The 18,413-nt window shown below is 42.1% G+C and overlaps 1 protein-coding gene across 2 annotated transcripts in view; it reads left to right on the top strand.

Annotated features, from left to right (window-relative positions):
• Window positions 1-645: 645 nt before the first annotated feature.
• The window catches only part of FBXO21 (F-box protein 21), a 45,379-nt gene continuing 27,611 nt past the window's right edge, over window positions 646-18,413 (top strand). For both annotated transcript variants that reach the window (XM_055322308.1, XM_055322309.1), the window contains exons 1-7: window positions 646-920; window positions 1,724-1,859; window positions 4,252-4,346; window positions 10,751-10,872; window positions 13,345-13,491; window positions 13,774-13,910; window positions 14,827-14,963. In XM_055322308.1, the coding sequence (XP_055178283.1) occupies window positions 682-920; window positions 1,724-1,859; window positions 4,252-4,346; window positions 10,751-10,872; window positions 13,345-13,491; window positions 13,774-13,910; window positions 14,827-14,963 (1,013 nt within the window). In that variant the 5' untranslated portion in view covers window positions 646-681. The remainder of the gene's footprint in view (window positions 921-1,723; window positions 1,860-4,251; window positions 4,347-10,750; window positions 10,873-13,344; window positions 13,492-13,773; window positions 13,911-14,826; window positions 14,964-18,413) is intronic.

Below are 18,413 nucleotides of genomic sequence, written 5' to 3' on the forward strand. Positions count from 1 at the left end.
CCCGGGCTGTCCCTGCACCCGATGTTCATAGCAGCAATGTCCACAATAGCCAAACTGTGGAAGGAGCCTCGGCGTCCGTCGAAACACGGCTGGATAAGGAAGCTGTGGTCTGTGTATACGATGGAATATTACTCAGCCATGAGAAACGACAAAGACCCACATTTGCTTCGACGTGGACGGACCTGGAGGGTACTATGCTGAGTGAAGTAAGTCAGTGGGAGAAGGACAAACAGTGCATGTTCTCATTCATTTGGGGAATATGAATAATAGTGAAATGGAATAAAGGGGAAAGGAGAGAAAATGAGTGGGAAATATCAGAGAGGGAGGCAGAACATGAAAGTCTCCTAACTCTGGGAAACGAACAAGGGGCGGTGGAAGGGGAGGAGGGCGGGGGGTGGGAGTGACTGGGTGACGGGCACGGAGGGGGGCCCTTGACGGGATGAGCGCTGGGTGTTATGCTATATGTTGGCAAATTGAACTCCAATTAAAAAAAAAAAAAAAAAAAAAAGAACGCGTTTCCCTCCACTGACCGCCAGCCGCCAGCCGCGGCCCGGGCCGAGGGGGTGTGGCCACGGGGCGGGTGGGCGGGGCGACCCCCGAGCCCGCCCCTCGAGGCGGGTGGGCGGGGCGAGGCGGGGCGCCCTGGCGCGCGCGCGCGGCGGGCCCAGGTACGCGGACAAGATGGCGGCGGCAGCGGTCGACAGCGCGATGGAGGTGGTGCCGGCGCTGGCGGAGGAGGCCGCGCCCGAGGCGGCGGGCCTCAGCTGTCTGGTCAACCTGCCCGGCGAGGTGCTGGAGTACATCCTGTGCAGCGGCTCGCTGACGGCCGCCGACATCGGCCGCGTGTCCAGCACCTGCCGGCGGCTGCGCGAGCTGTGCCAGAGTAGCGGGAAGGTGTGGAAGGAGCAGTTCCGGGTGAGGTGAGCCCGCCGCCCGCGCCCGCGCCCCCGCCCGCGCCCGCGCCCGCGCCCCCGCCCCCCCCCCCGGGCCCGGCCCGCGCCCCCGCCCCCGCCTCGCCGCCCGCGCGGACCCCCTCGGCGGGCCGGCAGACAAAGGCCTCCAGGCCGCCGGCCCCGGGCCCCGGGGCTCCCCGCCGCCGCCGCCGCCGCCGCCGCCGCCCGCCGCCGCCCCCCGCCGCCCGGATTGCGCGGCCCGGGCCCGCCGTGCACCGCGACGCCGCGGGGACCGCCGCCGGGCCGCCCTGCGCGCTCCTTTGTGCCCGGCCCCGGGCTAGCGCGCCCACTCGGATCCCGCGCCGCCGCGGTCCTCGCCGCAGCCGGGGAGGCGGACGCAGCATCCCCGGCCGCGGGCCCGCAGCACGGACCTCGGGGTGGGACCCGGGGTAGATCTGGCTCCCGCACACTCGCCGGATGACCTTGGGGGGGGGGTGGCCACTTCCCTTTCTTTTGAGCCTCGTTCGTCGACGTTACGCGGGGATCGCCAGACCCGTGTTTCCCCGCGGTCATTACAGGGATGATGCGTAAGGAGCGTTGACACAGGGCCCGGCTCTCGGGAGGCGCGAGCGGTCGTCACTGTTATTGTTGCTGCAGCTGCCCCCATTTCCTGGATGGGCAGTGGAGACCCCGCATTCCTCTGCCTGCTTCCCCCAAGGTCACGCCGCGAGCTGCGTGCTGGGTCCCCCGCCGGGGCCCCCGCTGCCCCTGTTTGTCAAGGCCGCCTTCAGTGTCTCCGTGAAGCTGAGAGGGTGTTTCTCTCCTCGTAGGTGGCCTTCCCTTATGAAACACTACAGCCCCACCGACTACGTCAATTGGCTGGAGGAGTATAAAGTTCGGCAAAAAGCTGGGTTAGAAGCCCGGAAGATTGTAGCCTCATTCTCAAAGAGGTTCTTTTCAGAGCACGTAAGGATCTGTTGATGTAGCCCCCGCCCCGCCCGCCCCCCTCTCTTGCCTGGTAGCCGGGTGTGTGTGTGTGTGTGTGTGCGTGTGCGAGTGTGCGTGTGCGTGTGTGTGTCCGGGCCCGTAGGCATTAGCTCATCCAGCTCCTTCTGATAGCCCTTTTTCAGTTCTCTCCCAATCCCTGACTCACTTAGATGGCCGTAAGAGTCATTGTGTCCTCCTCTCCAGCAACACGAAGCCATTTGTCCCTGCCAGCTTTACTTTTTCTAAAGCCGGAGAGAGAGAATGGGGGTGGAGAGGGAGGGAGGGACCCACAGCACAGTGTAGAGGGGATCAGCATTATGTCTCTTCTGAGGAGGTTAAACATCTTTTTTACAGCCTCCGCTTGAGCTCAGGGATCACCAGGGATGGAACACTACAGATTTCACCCAGTTGTTTTCCCAGAAGGGTTGACGAAACTCGGTTTTGTTTTGTTTTTTTTTTTTTTTTTTCTTCTCTCTGGCTTTGCAGGTTCTAAACCAGTAGTGAATAGCATTATTTCTTAAGATAACAGAACTGGAAGCTGTCTGTTGTAAATAAGAATTCTTACTCCCTCTGTTAAATTATCTAGTATTCTTTAACCCTGGAAAGTTTTTGTGGTTCTTAAAAATATTGCTGAAACGCCTGGGTTTTTGTTGTTGCTTTTGTTTTCCCACAAAGTATCTCAGGAGTTTCTGTATTAGGTCGTGAGTCTTAACTTTTTGTAATTCTGGGAAGTAGTTCACACTAGTATTTTAAATTTATTTCTGATTGAGGGTCTAGAAGTGGAGCCAGTCTGATTTATTCATTTATTGGGTTTGAGGTTTGTTTTGTTTTGAGTAAACTGTATGCCCAGTGTGGGGCTTGGACTCAGGACCCTGAGATCAAGAGTCACATGCTCTACTGAGTGAGCCAGCCAGGCGCCCCTGATTTATTTTACTATCCTGGTTTACTGAAGATTACTTCCTCTTTTCTTTCTTTCTTTCTCTATTTTTTAGGATTTTATTTTTTAAGTAATCTCTGCACTCAGTATGGGGCTTGGACTTAACAACCCTGAGATCAAGAATTGCATGTCGTCCTCACTGAGCTAGCAGGGCACCCAGATTAATTTCCTGTTTTCTAACTTTAATTAATGTTATTTCATGGATTCACACATGAGAAACATTTTCAAGGCGCTTCAAGTTTTGAAAAGGAAAATCTGAACTTTGGACAAATTTGAACTTATTCCCCTGTAGAAAATAAAGCTAGATATCCTCCAGTGTAATTCATTTCTTTTTTTGATTTTATTTCTTTATTAGAGAGCAGGAGCTAGAGTCAGAGCAAGTGGAGGGTGTCGGGAGGGGATGGCAGGCCAGCTGGGCACTGAGCGCAGAACCAGAAGCAGAACTTGATCTCAGGACCTGCGCCGAAATCAAGAGTTGGACACTTAACTGACTGGGCCCCCCAGGAGCCCCCAGTGTAATTTCTATAAATAAATGTTGGTTGATATTAGGATGGACAGAATTTATGTTCTATTCTAGGTAAGCCATGCCCTGGCCAAAAGCATTCATATCAAATTTTAAACCTGTACAGATGTGTTTGCACACACATGTATTTGGATGCTAGATGTATTTGATGCCCTTGTTCATGGGCTACTAGTTTGCAACCTCTACTTCTAGCCCAGCTGGTTTTGTGTGCATTTTTAACAGCCTGTGTGTTTGTCTAATAATGATGAATTGTTGTCTTTTTTCCTTAGCTCCCTCTTTCCCTGTACTACTGCCTAATTAGAAATATGTCAAGGACTTTGAACATAGCAGGAATATACTTAAGATTGATCTGTGGGTGGATGATTACTTTGGCTCAGGATCCTTATATTCCTGTGTTCTCTGCATGCACACAGGTTGACATGAAATTTCCTGCGTACTTTCAAAACAAAGTGGGAGAAGTAATAGACTTTTAAAGCTCATTGGTACCACTGCCTCCATTTATAGAGGAGAAAATAGGCCCAGTGGGTTAAGTGAGTTGCCCAAAGTACTAGACTTCTCTTTCTGGCCCTCTACTCCTACTTGAGTACAACATAAATTGCTTGAAATCATTGTTGTAAATTATGATATTTTGTATTTCTAATCCTGTTTCAGGGCTATTTTCCTTTACATTAGAACGCTGGAGTATTCACTTTCAGGAATTCCAGACTGTGAAAATATCACTAATTTACAACTGACAGTAAGATCGGAACAAATTATTGTTATTCCACATGTTACTTTCCACCCATAGTGGGTGGTGCAGGATAGTGTGGGACAGCTGTTACCACTTTCACGCACATGAGCATCTCTGTTTGCAACTCAGATTTGTGTGTGAGAGTGTTATTGAGGCCTGTTTCTATATGTCTTCTTCATAGGTCCCTTGTAACGGTTTTAGTGACATTGAGAATCTTGAGGGACCAGAGATATTTTTTGAGGATGAATTGGTGTGTATCCTAAATATGGAAGGAAGGTAAGTCATAGTTTTAGCAGGGATTGGTTTTTTGTTCATTCTTATAATAATGCCCAGAATTAACTGCCGTAATTTGTATGTGGCCGAACCCTGGGATATGTTTTCCAAATATTTCATGTCTTGCCATAGTTATAGTTTTGAAAAATTCTGTGTAAATAATGTAAATACACTGAGACAATTGACACTTAAACCTTGCAGAAATCCTTTTGGAAAGAAAAGAGAATTAGTATTTATTCCTACTACTGATCAAATACTATGCTTGGCACTTGTATCTATTATATCATTTAGTAATATAAACCACTTTCTACCTGTCATCACCGAATTTGTCTGTTATGGATTGAATTTTTTTTTTTTTAATTTCTTAGGCATGTCTTACTTAATGATTTTGTTTTTTTTTCTTTTTAACAATTTCTCAATTTCGTTAAGAAATAATCTTAACTTTGGCCATGAAGGTTATAGGTATCTTGTTGAACCTTTCTTTTATCTCTCCTGATCAAGAAGAATCCATTATCTCTTGTTTGTTGCTTAAAATTTTTTATGCTCATATTTCCTGCTGTGAAGGCTAGTTTTCGGTTTACCTAAAAGATGGCTTGGCTTCCAGTGTAGCATACCTATGAAGATTTTCTGCTCTAAAAGTTTTGGAAACTATTAATGATGGAAGATAAGAATGCTAGCTTAGCAACTTTTCTTAAGAGAGCTCATTGTGGAATATCTCAAAAACAAGGTGTAGGATTTTTCTTGTTTTTAAAGGGGTTTAAGAGAGAGAAATATCTATCAGTGGAACAACTGTAGGGGAAAGGTAAGATGTGCCACTATTCTAGGCCTTGGATGAGTTCAGATGCGGAGGTCATTTTTCCGTTTCTATTTTGGTTTATCTATAAATGAATTGAAGTATGATCTAATAGTCAGTATTGTGCAGCCTTAAAAATAAAAGCTGACCTGTCTTTTTTACGTATATATGCGTATACTTTCAAATACATAAACGTAGTGTCGTGTATACTAAGTTTATTGGTTGTTTTAGTTTTGGTTTGATGTTGAGTGCAGACTTTGTTTCCTCTTGTTTATGCTGTTTCTCCCTTCCTCCATACTCCCTCCGTTTGCATTGGCTTTCCTTGCTTTACCCCTGTAATTAATGGTGACAGTTTAGCCTGTGTTCTTCTATGCTGATATATATCCATACATGTGGTCATGGAGGGAGATCATTTATTTCACAGAATTGTGATCATAAAATAGGTGCTTTTCTGTGTCTTTTGTTTTTTCGTTCACCATTACCTTTGGAAATTGAATTAATGATAAAAAGTCAAGTTCATTTTGTTGATGGCTATATACTGTCTTACAGTATTTATTATAGTTAACTATAATTTGTTGATGAGCTACCATTTTCTTCTCCATCTTGTGTTATTGTAGAGGATGATGTTTTTTTGTAGTTTCATTTCTAAGTAATAGGTTCCTAGGAATGAATGTCCGAGGTCAGACTATATTGAATGTTATTGAAAAACATAAAAGATAGTGTGTCCTTGAGTGGGGAGACTTACCATCACAAAAATGTCAGTTCTTCTAAAATTAACACATAACCCTAGTACCATTCCAATTAGAATCCAAAAAAAATTTTGGGACAGGAGGGTTTTTTGTGTCTTTTAATTGGATGATACTGTCATAAAATATGTCAAGAATTAATTCACTAGAACTAGAAAAAAACAATTTTTAAGTAATCACACTGTAAAACTTGAATCATTAGATAATAGGACATAGATGAAGCTAACAATATTTGAAACAATGTAATGCTTAAATGAAAGTTGAGAGCTACATAAGTGGCAAAGAATAATTCAGAAACAGGATACTATATTAAAATTCAGAAGGAAAAGATGGCATATTTAATGATATTGGAAATAACTGAATATTCATCTGGAAGAAAGTAAAACTTGAATCATATACAAAAATTAAGTTCCAAAAGATTAAATAACCCAGATTTTAAAATTATCACAATGAAAATCCCTCAATAAAATAGCAGACTGTGTCCAATCTAGGGAGACCTACTTAACTAATAATAGAAAAGCAATGCAAGAATACAGACAGAGGGTTTTGCGATGAAAAATAAACTTCCTTATGACCAAAGAAACTGTAAAGAATATCAACATAATTTTTTAAATTTCTTTTCTTTTTTTTTTTTTTGAATTTTTTTAAATTTCTAAGAAGAAATTGAAAAAGATACAGAGGAGGACATTCACAGAAGAGCAAAGTGAAGGGGCTTAGAATCTTGTCTATATCTTTAAATTCATTCTGCAAAGAAATGTTAAATAACAACAAAATACTGATTTTTTTTAATGTAGCAAATTGGCAAACATGACTAAATATGCTCAGCCAGTTAAAAAGTACACCATTACAGTCATTTTAGAAGTGAAGGTCATAGATATGTCACTTCTGGACCTGACATGTATTTTGAGCCTAAAACAATGTTATTTTTAAATGACAGGGAATACTCTCACATTTGAAAATATTTTGGGATGCCAGTGTTCTTGAAGGACCCTGTTCATATTCATTCCTAGCAAATGCTTATTGGGCAAATACGGAAATCATAGGAAGGAAGGATAATTTTCTGTAAATGCTGAAGCACCAATCTCTGGATATGTGAAAACATCTTGTATTTATGGTGTTCTGTGTGATCTTTAAAGAGAGTACATTTGCAATAAAGATTTGAAACAATAAATAAACAGTTAATAAAGTTCAATATTGTATTCAAAGTACAATAAAGTTCATGTTGAAAATGACATATGGTCTACTTGAGAAAATGACCCAAGGTGACCCTCACTGAGACATGTTTCAGTAAACCTACTGGATTTTAAAGACAGAAAAGTCTTTTGGGCATCTGAACAAAAAAGATGAAGTCATTTATAAGGTTAAGAAAATCAGAATACCATCAGACTTTTCAACAGTTGCTGTGTCAGAGGAAAAAAGTAACATATTTAAGATGCTCAAGGATCAGAAATGTCAGCCAAGGATTTTTATATCCAGCTAAACTGACTTCCAAGTGTAAAGGCTGCAGACAAACTTACCAACGTGTAAGGACTTGGGGACTTTTGAGCCCTTCATGAGAAATGTGCTAGAAAATGAGCTTCAAACAACCAGAACAACCAGAGACAATGACACAAGGACTAGCGGTGAGCATTAAATATGTATTTACTTGTAGAATTAAGTCCAAGTGACAGTTAATAGGGTAGAAAGTATTGTATGTAATGGCCATAAGCCTTATCAGTATAGATCTAGTACGGTTGCTTAAATGAGTAGAGAATAGGGGAGAATATAACCAAAATATTTAGTGGTTCTCAGTACTCATCAAGCTGATGAAAATACTGGTCTTGTTATTCTGTGGCTGGACTTTGTGTGTGTTTATGAGAGAAAGAGAGAGATGTGGAATAAAGCAAACAAGTACCTAGGTGATACTCTAATTCATCTCTGGTATCCTGGAGAAGGGAGGTATTCCTGGAAGAAGAAAAGATTGAAGATTTAAAATAGAAGATGGTAAAAACTATACAGTTGTGAATTTGATTTAGAAGTGTCAGTATGAATTCCTGAAATACATTTAAAAATATGTAGCTGTGTGTGTGTGTACATAGATAAACTCGACTTAACTATTTTTGTCCATTTAAAAGGTCTAGAAACAATAACCAACCTAATAGAAAATGATGATCCCTAGTACCCAGATGGTAGTCTTGATATACCATTTCCCATCAAAAGAAGCCATGTTTTGGGGAAAGGGCTGTTTCTAGGTCTGATATAGGAATTGTAAAAATACGAGGGTGGAGCATCTTGGAAGTCTGGAACCAGATATCAAGAGAAGTACCAATACTTCATGTTGTAAGCGATAATACTTCATGTTCTAAGTGTTCAGGGACCAATGTGGAGAGGCTTTCTTCCATTGACCAGAGATGTGATTTGAACAGAAGTGTGGTTAATAAACTGAGATGGGTTGCAACACCCCAACTGTGTTTAGCTCTGGTAGTTCATAATAATACTCAGGGACAACTAATTGTTCACCTCTGGAGGATAATAAGAATCCAAATTATTATTATTTTGAAAAACAATAAAAGGAAAGATAGGAGCATTTATCCTGCTGTTCCTGGATATTGTGCCATTGGGGGAATCCAATAGTAGATGAGGGGAAATTATTCATTATAGAAATGCTTTAGCTAATAACTGAAGAAAGGATGTGGAATTAGAGGATCACCACTTTGCGACCTCTAATGAATTAATGGACCTGGGCTTTGAGGAGAAGTGGCTGCTAACATCACCAAAAGGGACAACTAAGGCATGATTGCCTCCTGATGGAAGGACTTCACTACCACCTGTGAAGTAGTCTTGCCAAATAAATGGAATCTAAATCTGACCAAGCATCTACATCCAATTTACAGGAAATTCAGAAGACAGAAGAGCATGTGAACCCATACCTTGTGGATGCAGTCAACAAATTCCAGACTGTGGGAAACTGCAGGTCACACAACCAGGTTTCTTCAACAAAGTGCAAGGGAAAGAAAAGATGGAGGGGGATCCTGTGGATAAAGAGACTTGAATGACCTCAAAACGGGCTAGTGTAGAGTGCTCAGGGATGTACATTTGGTGAGGCAGAGATGAGCATGGAGGTATGGGTTGTGATGGCTGTAGATGGGAAGAGAGGGCCCCAGAGGGCTCCTGGGGCATCTGCGAAGTCATTTCTTGGCCTGAGTGGTGGATACAAGGATGTTTGCCTTATAATCCTGCATTAAGCTTAATTCATTAGGTTGCTGATTTGTTTCATAAAATTTTCTAGACTGACATACTTTACAACTCAAAGATTGAAAGGCTGATAGAACCTAGCCTTGCTGATTTTCATTTACTGAGAATGACAGTCCTTTATTTCCCCGAAGTCACAGAAAAACTAATCACAGTCTCCCTCCTGTTTCCCATGATCCATGTGTACATTTGGAATATCTGGTGAAGCATTTCATTCACTCAGCAAACATTTATTTGAGCATCTACTATGTGCCAGGTGCTATCCTGGGCACTAAGGATACACCAGTGAATAACACAGAGAGCCTTGTCTTCATGGGGCTTCCATTCTAGTGGGGGAGATAGTCACTAACCAAGTAAAGATGGTTTATTACATAAGAAGATGGGAATTCCCATAAACAAATACTGATCAGGGAAGAGTATTTGGGGTGAGGAGAGAAGGCCTTACTAAAAGTGACGTTTGAATGAAAACCTGAAAGGAGACGAGGGCACAGATTGCACATCTCTAGGGAAGGAATGTTCCAGTCAAGGAGCAGAGAGTGCTGAGGCCCAAGGTGAGCACCATCAGGTGTGATGAAGGAACAGCAGGGAAGCCAGGGTGGCCAGAGCCTAGTGGGGGCAGGGAGTAGCAGGAATTGTGGTCAGAGGGCTGAGGGGCCCAGAGTTTAAAGAACCTCTTAGGTCATCCTTAGGACTTCAGCTTTTACTTTGAGCAAGGTGGAAAACCCCTGGAAAATTTGGGGCAGAGGATTTTTGTGCTGTGACTCAACCATGTTAACTGAAGCACCCTGGCTACCGTGTGGAAGAGACACTATAGAAGGGCAGCGTTGGAAGCTGGAAACTCGTTTAGTATGCTGTTATAATACAGACAAAAGATGGTGGCGGCTTAAATGAGTTAGTGAGAAGTGTTCACATGTCCAGTGGACTCTGAAGATAGAACGAGTAGCACTGGTGGACGGAGTGAGTGTGGCCTCTGAGAGCAAGCCAGCAAGGAGGCAAGAACGCCAAGGCTTTCGGCCTGATGGCAGTGGCAGAGTTGCCTTTCCCTGAGGGGGATGACTGTGGGAGGGGAAGCCCTCCTAAGGAATTCACCAGATAGCCAAGTCGGAGTGTGGAGTAGCAGTTGGATATACAGGTTTGGAGTTTAGAGGAGCAATGAGTACTGGAAAATAAATTGAGGGCTGTCAGTGGAGAGAATATTTGAAATCATGAGACGGGATGAGATCACCATGGCAGTGAGCGTAGAAGGAGAAAAGTAGGAGGCCAAGGCCTGAGTTTCCTAAAGCAGGTGCCCAGGGGCCAGCAAAGGATTCCAGACACTTCACCTCTGGTTTCTGAGCCTCAGCCAGCTACCCCAGCTCTTCAGTTTTCTCTTGGATTTCCTTTTAGTAAATCTGATGAAGCCAAACAGGTCAGTGTTTCTTGGATTTCAGTACGAATGACTTGCTGTTACTTCTAAATGCAAAGTCTTGAATTGTGCTGTCTGCTTCTGGGATAAAAAGTACTATGTGGACACGAACGACTTACATTTTTCTTGTTAACTAGGCTCTTTGCATCCTAGGAGTAGCTCAAAGTAAAAAATAAGGTAGTCAAAGGCTTTAGTATCTTAATGCTCATTGACGTGTTTGTTTGTTTTCCAGAAAAGCTTTGACCTGGAAATACTATGCTAAAAAAATTCTTTACTACCTACGCCAACAGAAAATTTTAAATAACCTTAAGGCATTTCTTCAGCAGCCTGATGACTATGAATCGTATCTTGAAGGTGAGACTCTACAAGTGATCTTTCGACAGGCAACTAAGTTGTTCCTCAGAGCAGGGAGATCATCCCTGAAGGTGGAACAGTGGAAAAGTGGGTTTCTGATCATTTAGGCAGGCAAAACTGTTAAACTTTAGAGCTAAGATTTTGCCAGAATGTTTGGCTGTCAGCTGAAGAGATAGTGTTTTGGAAAGAAGCACCATTGGTTCAAAGCACGAGGTTAGTAAGTTAGCCTAATGAGGTTGAATTCTCTTTTTCCAAGCTTTGAAGCGTCATTTCCAAGTCAAATAAATTTGTCCAGTTTTGTCTCCGTGTGACCTTCAGCAAATCCCTTTACCTTTCCTGGTCGGAGTTTAATGAGACCGAGGTGTTCTTTCATGTTAGTGAGTTGGCTTGTTCATAATGAGAAGTGAGAAAGAAGTCGAGTGGACAGAAATGAGGAGGGGAATAACTTTGTGCCTGCTAAGTCAGACAAAAACAAATGTGACTTCATTTTTTTAAACAAATTTAAATTCCTAGCATATTACATAAGCACTGCCATAAATTGTGGTTGTGAAGTACGGCTATGACCATTCCTTCATTTTCATTCCCTGACCCCTCTGACTTAACAGTTCATCAGTTTTCTTCCTTTCCAGTGTTTGCATGGTTATGTCCCCATTCTGTTTCTGTGGTCAGGCAGGTTGTCACCCCTACTTCCGGCAGCCACTTTCAAAGTGGCACTTCAATCTCGAGCCTCAGGACTGCTGACACCTAGCACCAGTTCAGCCTGAAACTTGGCCTTTTCACCACTCTGTGTGGCCAACTAATGTCCTGGGTTTTTTGTTTTGTTTTGTTTGTTTTGTTTTGTTTTGTTTTAATTAACCTGCTGTTCAGTGCCTTGCATAATCTGGACTTTCCCTGAACCCCAGACCTTTCCCCATTACTCTCTAAAACACCCTCTTTGCTCCAGCCAGGTCGTCATCTTCCCTCCTGGCTTCATATCTTCAATAGTGGTATCCCCGTTTTCTTAGAATTCCCTCTTAAATCTTACTTGGCCATGAAAGTTTGGTTCAAATTTAACTTCCATTGGGTTTTTGCTGACTATTGCAACACTTGCAGGTTTTAACTCACCTCAGAAGGCATACATGCAACAGCATTGACTAGTAAACCACTGTATAGTGTCCGTTTCAGGTGTGTGCATTTTGTTCTCCAGCTGGTCATTAACATTTCTTGTGTCCCTTGTCCGTACATTATTATGATCACTGTGTCCTCCACAGTGTCTGGTATAGACTCTTCTTGAGTGTGTAAAAGTGTCCTCATCCACAAAGAAGTGAAAAATCTGTTTCAGTTGATCAAAATCAAACAGCCTCACCACCCTGGGATATTCTATGGGTACTGGAGTGGAGAGTCAGCCTATCTTCTGTTCAATAATTTGACAGGCTTTGTTTTCTGTAGTTTATTTATGAAGACAATCATTTCTTTTTCACATTCCAAATATTAAGTAATAATATGGTTTTCAATAACTCCTGCAAATCAGTGCTGTGGGCACTGGGTAGCCATTGGAAGTTTTTAAGTAGTTGAGCAAGTGGAAGTCAGCTCTAGGGTTTTGATCCTTGGTGACTGACAAGAATAATCTAATAGCATTAACAAAGTCTAGGAATCAGAGCATTAGGATGGAATGCACTTTGGGGAAGTCCTTCAGCCAACAAATGAGGAAACTCCATCCCAGGAAAGCGTAGGAGCCATTCCCTAGCTAGGGGTAAAACTGAGTCCAAATCCCTTGATGCCTGCTTCCAACTCCTTGCAGTGTGAGTAGGTAGTCAAGAGCCTGACCTCTTGAATTTAAAATGACTCAAAAAAAAAAAAAAGTCATAACTACAGCTTCCCAACTGAAAATGTCTTCTAACCAAATGACCAAGTTAGCCCTTTGGCATTTGGTTAGAAAATGGCCTAAGACAGTAAAGAGCTGAGCAGGAGTTTTCCAGAGACCCTGTCTCCAATGTACCTTGTACACGTCTTTGCTGCTGGTTCCCTGAGTGTCACTGTTTCTCTAATTCAAAAGTACAATTATCTCCAGAGTTCACTTACTTGTTAACCCTTGATGGGTATAATTTGTAGAAATCTCTCATTGAGGGCGTTCAGTCTTTTTTTTTTTTTTTTAGTAAAGGAACTGTCTTAGCCATTATGTTTTCAGAGTTATTGGAAAGATGTCCTTTATGGCATTTATTTCTCTTTGTAATAGAATAGGGAACATGCTGTTTTTTTTGAGTCCATGACCTTTGAGATAGGGTTTGGTTTATTTAAAAAAAAGTGTGTAAGCTTGTTTGTTGTTAGAGTGTTGCTCTTCTCTGTGTAATAGCAATATCTGCCATCCACGAATGAAGTTTATCTGGTAGGATGGTACAAAGAACTTTAGCCCCAGATGCCCGGGCTAAGTGACAAACTGATAAGAAAAGAATAAAAATAGGAACTTTTTCAATAATTCCTATTCATTTCCAGGTGCTGTATACATTGACCAGTACTGCAATCCTCTTTCTGACATCAGCCTCAAAGATATCCAGGCCCAGATTGACAGCATCGTGGAGCTTGTTTGCAAAACCCTTCGAGGCATAAACAGTCGACACCCCAGCTTGGCCTTCAAGGCAGGTGTGGAATTGCTTTGGATCCAGCTGTACTTGGAAAAGAAAACCTAGTAGAGCGATTGGCTAATTTGAGAAATTCTGTAGGGTGTTTCTAGTATGTCACCAGAAAAGCAGTTAATGACACAACCACATGTTCACCTGGAAATGTGAAAGACTTTAAATTAATTATTTGTTTCTGCTGGGTCTTGTTGGGGCACTGCCAATGTCGTGTGTTAAGGGTTGTTGGGATACATTGGTCACAACTTTGGGAGTGCTTGTGTCCTCAGAGTAGATCTCTGTGTTTCAGGTGAATCTTCCATGATAATGGAAATAGAGCTCCAGAGCCAGGTGCTGGATGCCATGAACTATGTCCTTTATGACCAACTGAAGTTTAAGGGGAACCGGATGGATTACTATAATGCCCTAAACTTATACATGCACCAGGTAAATGTGGGTATATTAAAACATAATATGTATTTTTAAAGCTCATTTCTGAAAAATTGTATAGTTTTTGAGAGCAAATACGTTGTCTTTTCATCTCTCAGTGCCCAGCGATACTCATTTCTGTCTCTACTATAAAGATACTGCTATGGAATTGTGAAAACCCTTGAGATAGTTTCCTGTATAGAAGTAGGTGTTTCTCTGACTTGGTTTGGTCAGTTTGTATCTTATGAACACTAACTGAAACTAATCAGGTCTTTTTTCTGCACTGGCCTGTAGAAGGGTTGGAGGACACTTGGCTAGCCATATCATTGATACTTAGTTTTTTTGTACCTCCTCCTTGGCACCGTTTTCATATTTATTCTGTTGACCTGTTTGCTACCTTTAATTTTTTGCTGTCACATTTTACACACTTTCCTTGAAATGGCCTTTAATTCTTTTTGGAAGAACAGCCTAAATCGCAGGTCTGCAAACTTTCTGTAAAGGGCCACAGGTTTTGGCTCTGCAGGCCATTTGCTGTGTATCCTCACTGCTCAGGTTACAAAAACAAACAAATGTGGCAGTGTTCCAATGAAACCTATATGGACGTGGAAATTTGAATTTCACGTGATTTTTATGTATCACGAAATAGTATTCTTTTGACTATTTTTTTTACTATTTTTTTAAACGCTAAAAAATGTAAAAACTCTTCTCACGCAGGCTGTACAAAAGCAGGTAGTGGACTAGATATTAGATATGTCCCACCGACTGCAGTCTGCAGACCCCTGATCAAATAAATCAGATGCTCATCCACTTAAACCACAAAAACCTAGCACCATTCCTCATGCACAGTGGGTGCCCTGTAAGAACTTACATTGAAGGAATGAGAAAATAATAGTTCCTATTTGTGAAGCTAAAGGATTTTTTTTTTCTCTTTTAGGTTTTGATTCGCAGAACAGGAATCCCAATCAGCATGTCCCTGCTCTACCTGACAATTGCCCGGCAGCTGGGGGTCCCACTGGAACCTGTCAACTTCCCCAGTCACTTCTTGTTAAGATGGTGCCAAGGTGCAGAAGGGTGAGCCACCTATGCCACGTTGTGACTGGTCCTCACGATTCACTCCTACGGTGCTGAGAGGAAGAGCAGTAGCCAACAGAGGTTCACCAGAGCGCTGGTGGTGGGGCAACTGTCTTGTTCCTTGGCCATCTGTGTCAGCATTCTGGTTCTGGGAGAAGGGCACTCGGGATCTTTCTGTATTGTTTCTTAAAACTGCATGTGAATTTACAGTTATCTCAAAGTAAGTATATATAAAGAGGACTAGCAGTTCAGGGTTTTAGGTTAGATCTTAAAGCCCCTTATTTCAAAGCAGATCAGATCAAAGAGGTTTTTGTCTTGTTCTGTTTTACGGAAATTGCTTTTTTTTTTTAAGTTTTTATTTAAATTCCAGTTAGTTAACATACAGTGTAATACTAGTTTCAGGTGAGTTAGCACTTCAGTAGTACACCTAGCGCTCATCACAAGGGCACCCCTTAATCTTCATCAGCTATTTCAACCATCCCCCACCCACCTCCCCTCGGGTAACCATCAGCTCTGTAATTAAGAGTCTCTTTCTTGATTTGCCTCTCCTTTTTTCCCCACTTTGCTCTTTTGTTTTGTTAAATGCCACATGAGTGAAGTCATGTGGTAGTTATCTTTCTCTGATTTATGTCGCTTAACATTATATGCTCTAGATCCATCCATATTGTTGCAGATGGCAAGATTTCATTTTTTTATGGCTGAGTAGTATTCCATTGTATATAAGTATACCATTTCTTTCTCTTTTTATCTGTTGATGGACACTTGGGCTGTTTCCATAGTTTGGCTATGGTAGAAAATGCTGCTGCAAACATCAGGATGCATGTATCCCTTTGAATGAATTGGTATTTTTCTCCTAATTTTGTACTAATACAATTGCTGGGTTAGGGTTATGGTTAGGGCTTTTTTTTTTTTTTAAGATTTTATTTATTTATTCATGAGACACATAGAGAGAGGAGCACAGACACAGACAGAGGGAGAAACAAGCTCCACGCAGGGAGCCTGATGTGGGACTCGATCCTGAGTCTCCAGGATCATACCCTGGGCTGCAGGTGGCGCCAAACCGCTGAGCCACCTGGGCTGCCCTATATAGATTAGTTCTATTTTTAATTTTTTGAGGAACCCCCATACTGTTTCCCACAGTGGCTGCACCAGTTTGCATCCCCACCAACAGTACAAGAGGGTTCCCCTTTTTCCACATCCTTACCAACACCTGTTGTTCCTTTGTTGCTGAGTTTAGCCATTGTGATGGGTGTGAGATGATAGCTCCTTTTAGGTTTCTTTTGCAATGGTGAGTGATAGTGAGCATTTTGTCATGTGTCTGTTGGCCATCTGGATGTCTGCTTTGGGAAAATGTCATTTCTTGTCTTCTGCCCATGTTTTAACTGAATCATTTGTTTTTTGGGTGTTGAGTTTTATACGTTCATTTTTTTAAGATTTTATTTTTAAATTATGTATTTATTTGAGAGAGTGATTGAGAGAGAGAAAATGAGTGGTGAGAGGGAAAAGCAAACTCCCCACTGAGCCGGGAGCCTGACATGGGGCTTGATCCCAGGACCCCAGGATTATGAGCTGAAGGCAGATGCTTAACTGACTGAGCCACCCAGGCACCCTTATTTTTTTTTAAGTAACCTCTCTGTACCCAGTACTTGGCTCAGACTCACAACCCCAAGATTAAGAGTCACACACTTCACTGACTGAGCTAGTGAGGCACCAAAATAAATTTTTTATAAGTTTTGGATCTTAACCCTGTATCAGATCTGTCATTTGCATATATCTTCCATTCTGTAGATTGCCTATTTTATTTTATTTTATTTTATTTTATTTTATTTATTCATGAGAGAGAGAGAGGCAGAGACATAGGCAGAGGGAGAAGCAGGCTCTATGCAGGGAGCTGGACGTGGGACTTGGATCCCAGGTCTCGAAGATCAGGCCCCTGGCAGAAGGCAGCGCTAAACCGCTGAGCCAGCCGGGCTGCCCCTGTAGGTTGCCTTTTGGTTTTGGTTGTTTTCCTTTGCTGTGCAGAAGCTTATTTTGATGAAATCCTAATAGTGTATTTTTGCTTTTGTCTCCCTTGCCTCAGGATACATATCTAAAAATAAGTTGCTATGGCTGATGTCAAAGAGGTTACTGCCTGTATTCTCTAGGATTTTAATGGTTTCATGTCTTACCTTTAGGTTTTTAATCCATTTTGAATTAATTAATTAATTAATTTATTTATTTATTTTTAAGATTTTATTTATTTATTCATAGAGACACAGAGAGAGAGAGGCAGAGACACAGGCAGAGGGAGAAGCAGGCTCCATGCAGAGAGCCCGACATGGGACTCCATCCAGGGTCTCCAGGATCACACCCTGGGCTGCAGGCGGCGCTAAACTGCTGTGCCACCGGGGCTGCCCTTGAATTTATTTTTGTATATGGTGTAAGAAAGTGGTCTAGTTTGATACTGTTGCATGTTGCTGTCCAGTTTTCCCAGCACCATTTGTTGAAGAGATTTTTTTTCCCCACTGAATATTCTTTCCTGCTTTGTCAAAGTTTAATTGATCTTATAATTATGGGTTTATTTCTAGGTTTTCTCTTCTGTTCCATTGTTCTGTGTGTCTATATTTGTGTCAGTGCCATACTGTTTTGATCACTACAGCTTTGTAATATACTTGAAGTCCAGAATTGTGATGTCTCCAGCTTTGCTTTTCTTTTTCAAGGTTGCTTTGGCTATTCGAGATCTTTTGTGGCTCCATACAAATTTTAATATTGTTGCAACTCTGAGAAAAATGCTGTTGGTATTTTGGTAGGGATTGCATTAAATATGTAGATTGCTTTGGGTAGTATAGGCATTTTAACAATATTTGTTCTTCCAATCCATGAGCATGGAATGTCAATGCCTTCCATTTTTTGTTGTTCTCTTCGGTTTCTTTCTTCAGTGTTTCATAGTTTTCAGAGTACAGGTTTTTCACTTCTTTGGTTAGGTTTATTCCTAAGTATCTCACTGGTTTTGGTATAATTATAAATGGGATTGATTCCTTATTTTCTCTTTCTGCTGCTTCATTATTGGTGTATAGAAACGCAACAGAATTCTGTACGTAGATTTTCTATTCTGTGACTTTAGTGCATGTATGTATCAGCTGTTGCAGTTTTTTTTTGGTGGAATCCTTTGGGTTTTCTACATAGTGTATCATGTCATCTGCAAACAGTAAAAGTTTGACTTTGCCAGTTTTTTGTTTTGTTTTGTTTAAGATTATTTATTTATTTATTCATGAGAGACACACAGAGAGAGGCAGAGACATAGGCAAGGGAGAAGCAGGCTCCAAGCAGGAAGCTTGATGTGGAACTCAGTCCTGGGACTCTGGGATCACACCTTGAGCCAAAGGCAGATGCTCAACCGCTGAGCCACCCAGGCATCCCGTCTTTGCCAGTTTGGATGCTTTTTATTTTTATTTTTTTGTTGTTGTTGTT

Source organism: Nyctereutes procyonoides, unplaced genomic scaffold, assembly GCF_905146905.1.
Source record: "Nyctereutes procyonoides isolate TBG_1078 unplaced genomic scaffold, NYPRO_anot_genome, whole genome shotgun sequence".
Lineage (NCBI taxonomy): Eukaryota > Metazoa > Chordata > Mammalia > Carnivora > Canidae > Nyctereutes > Nyctereutes procyonoides.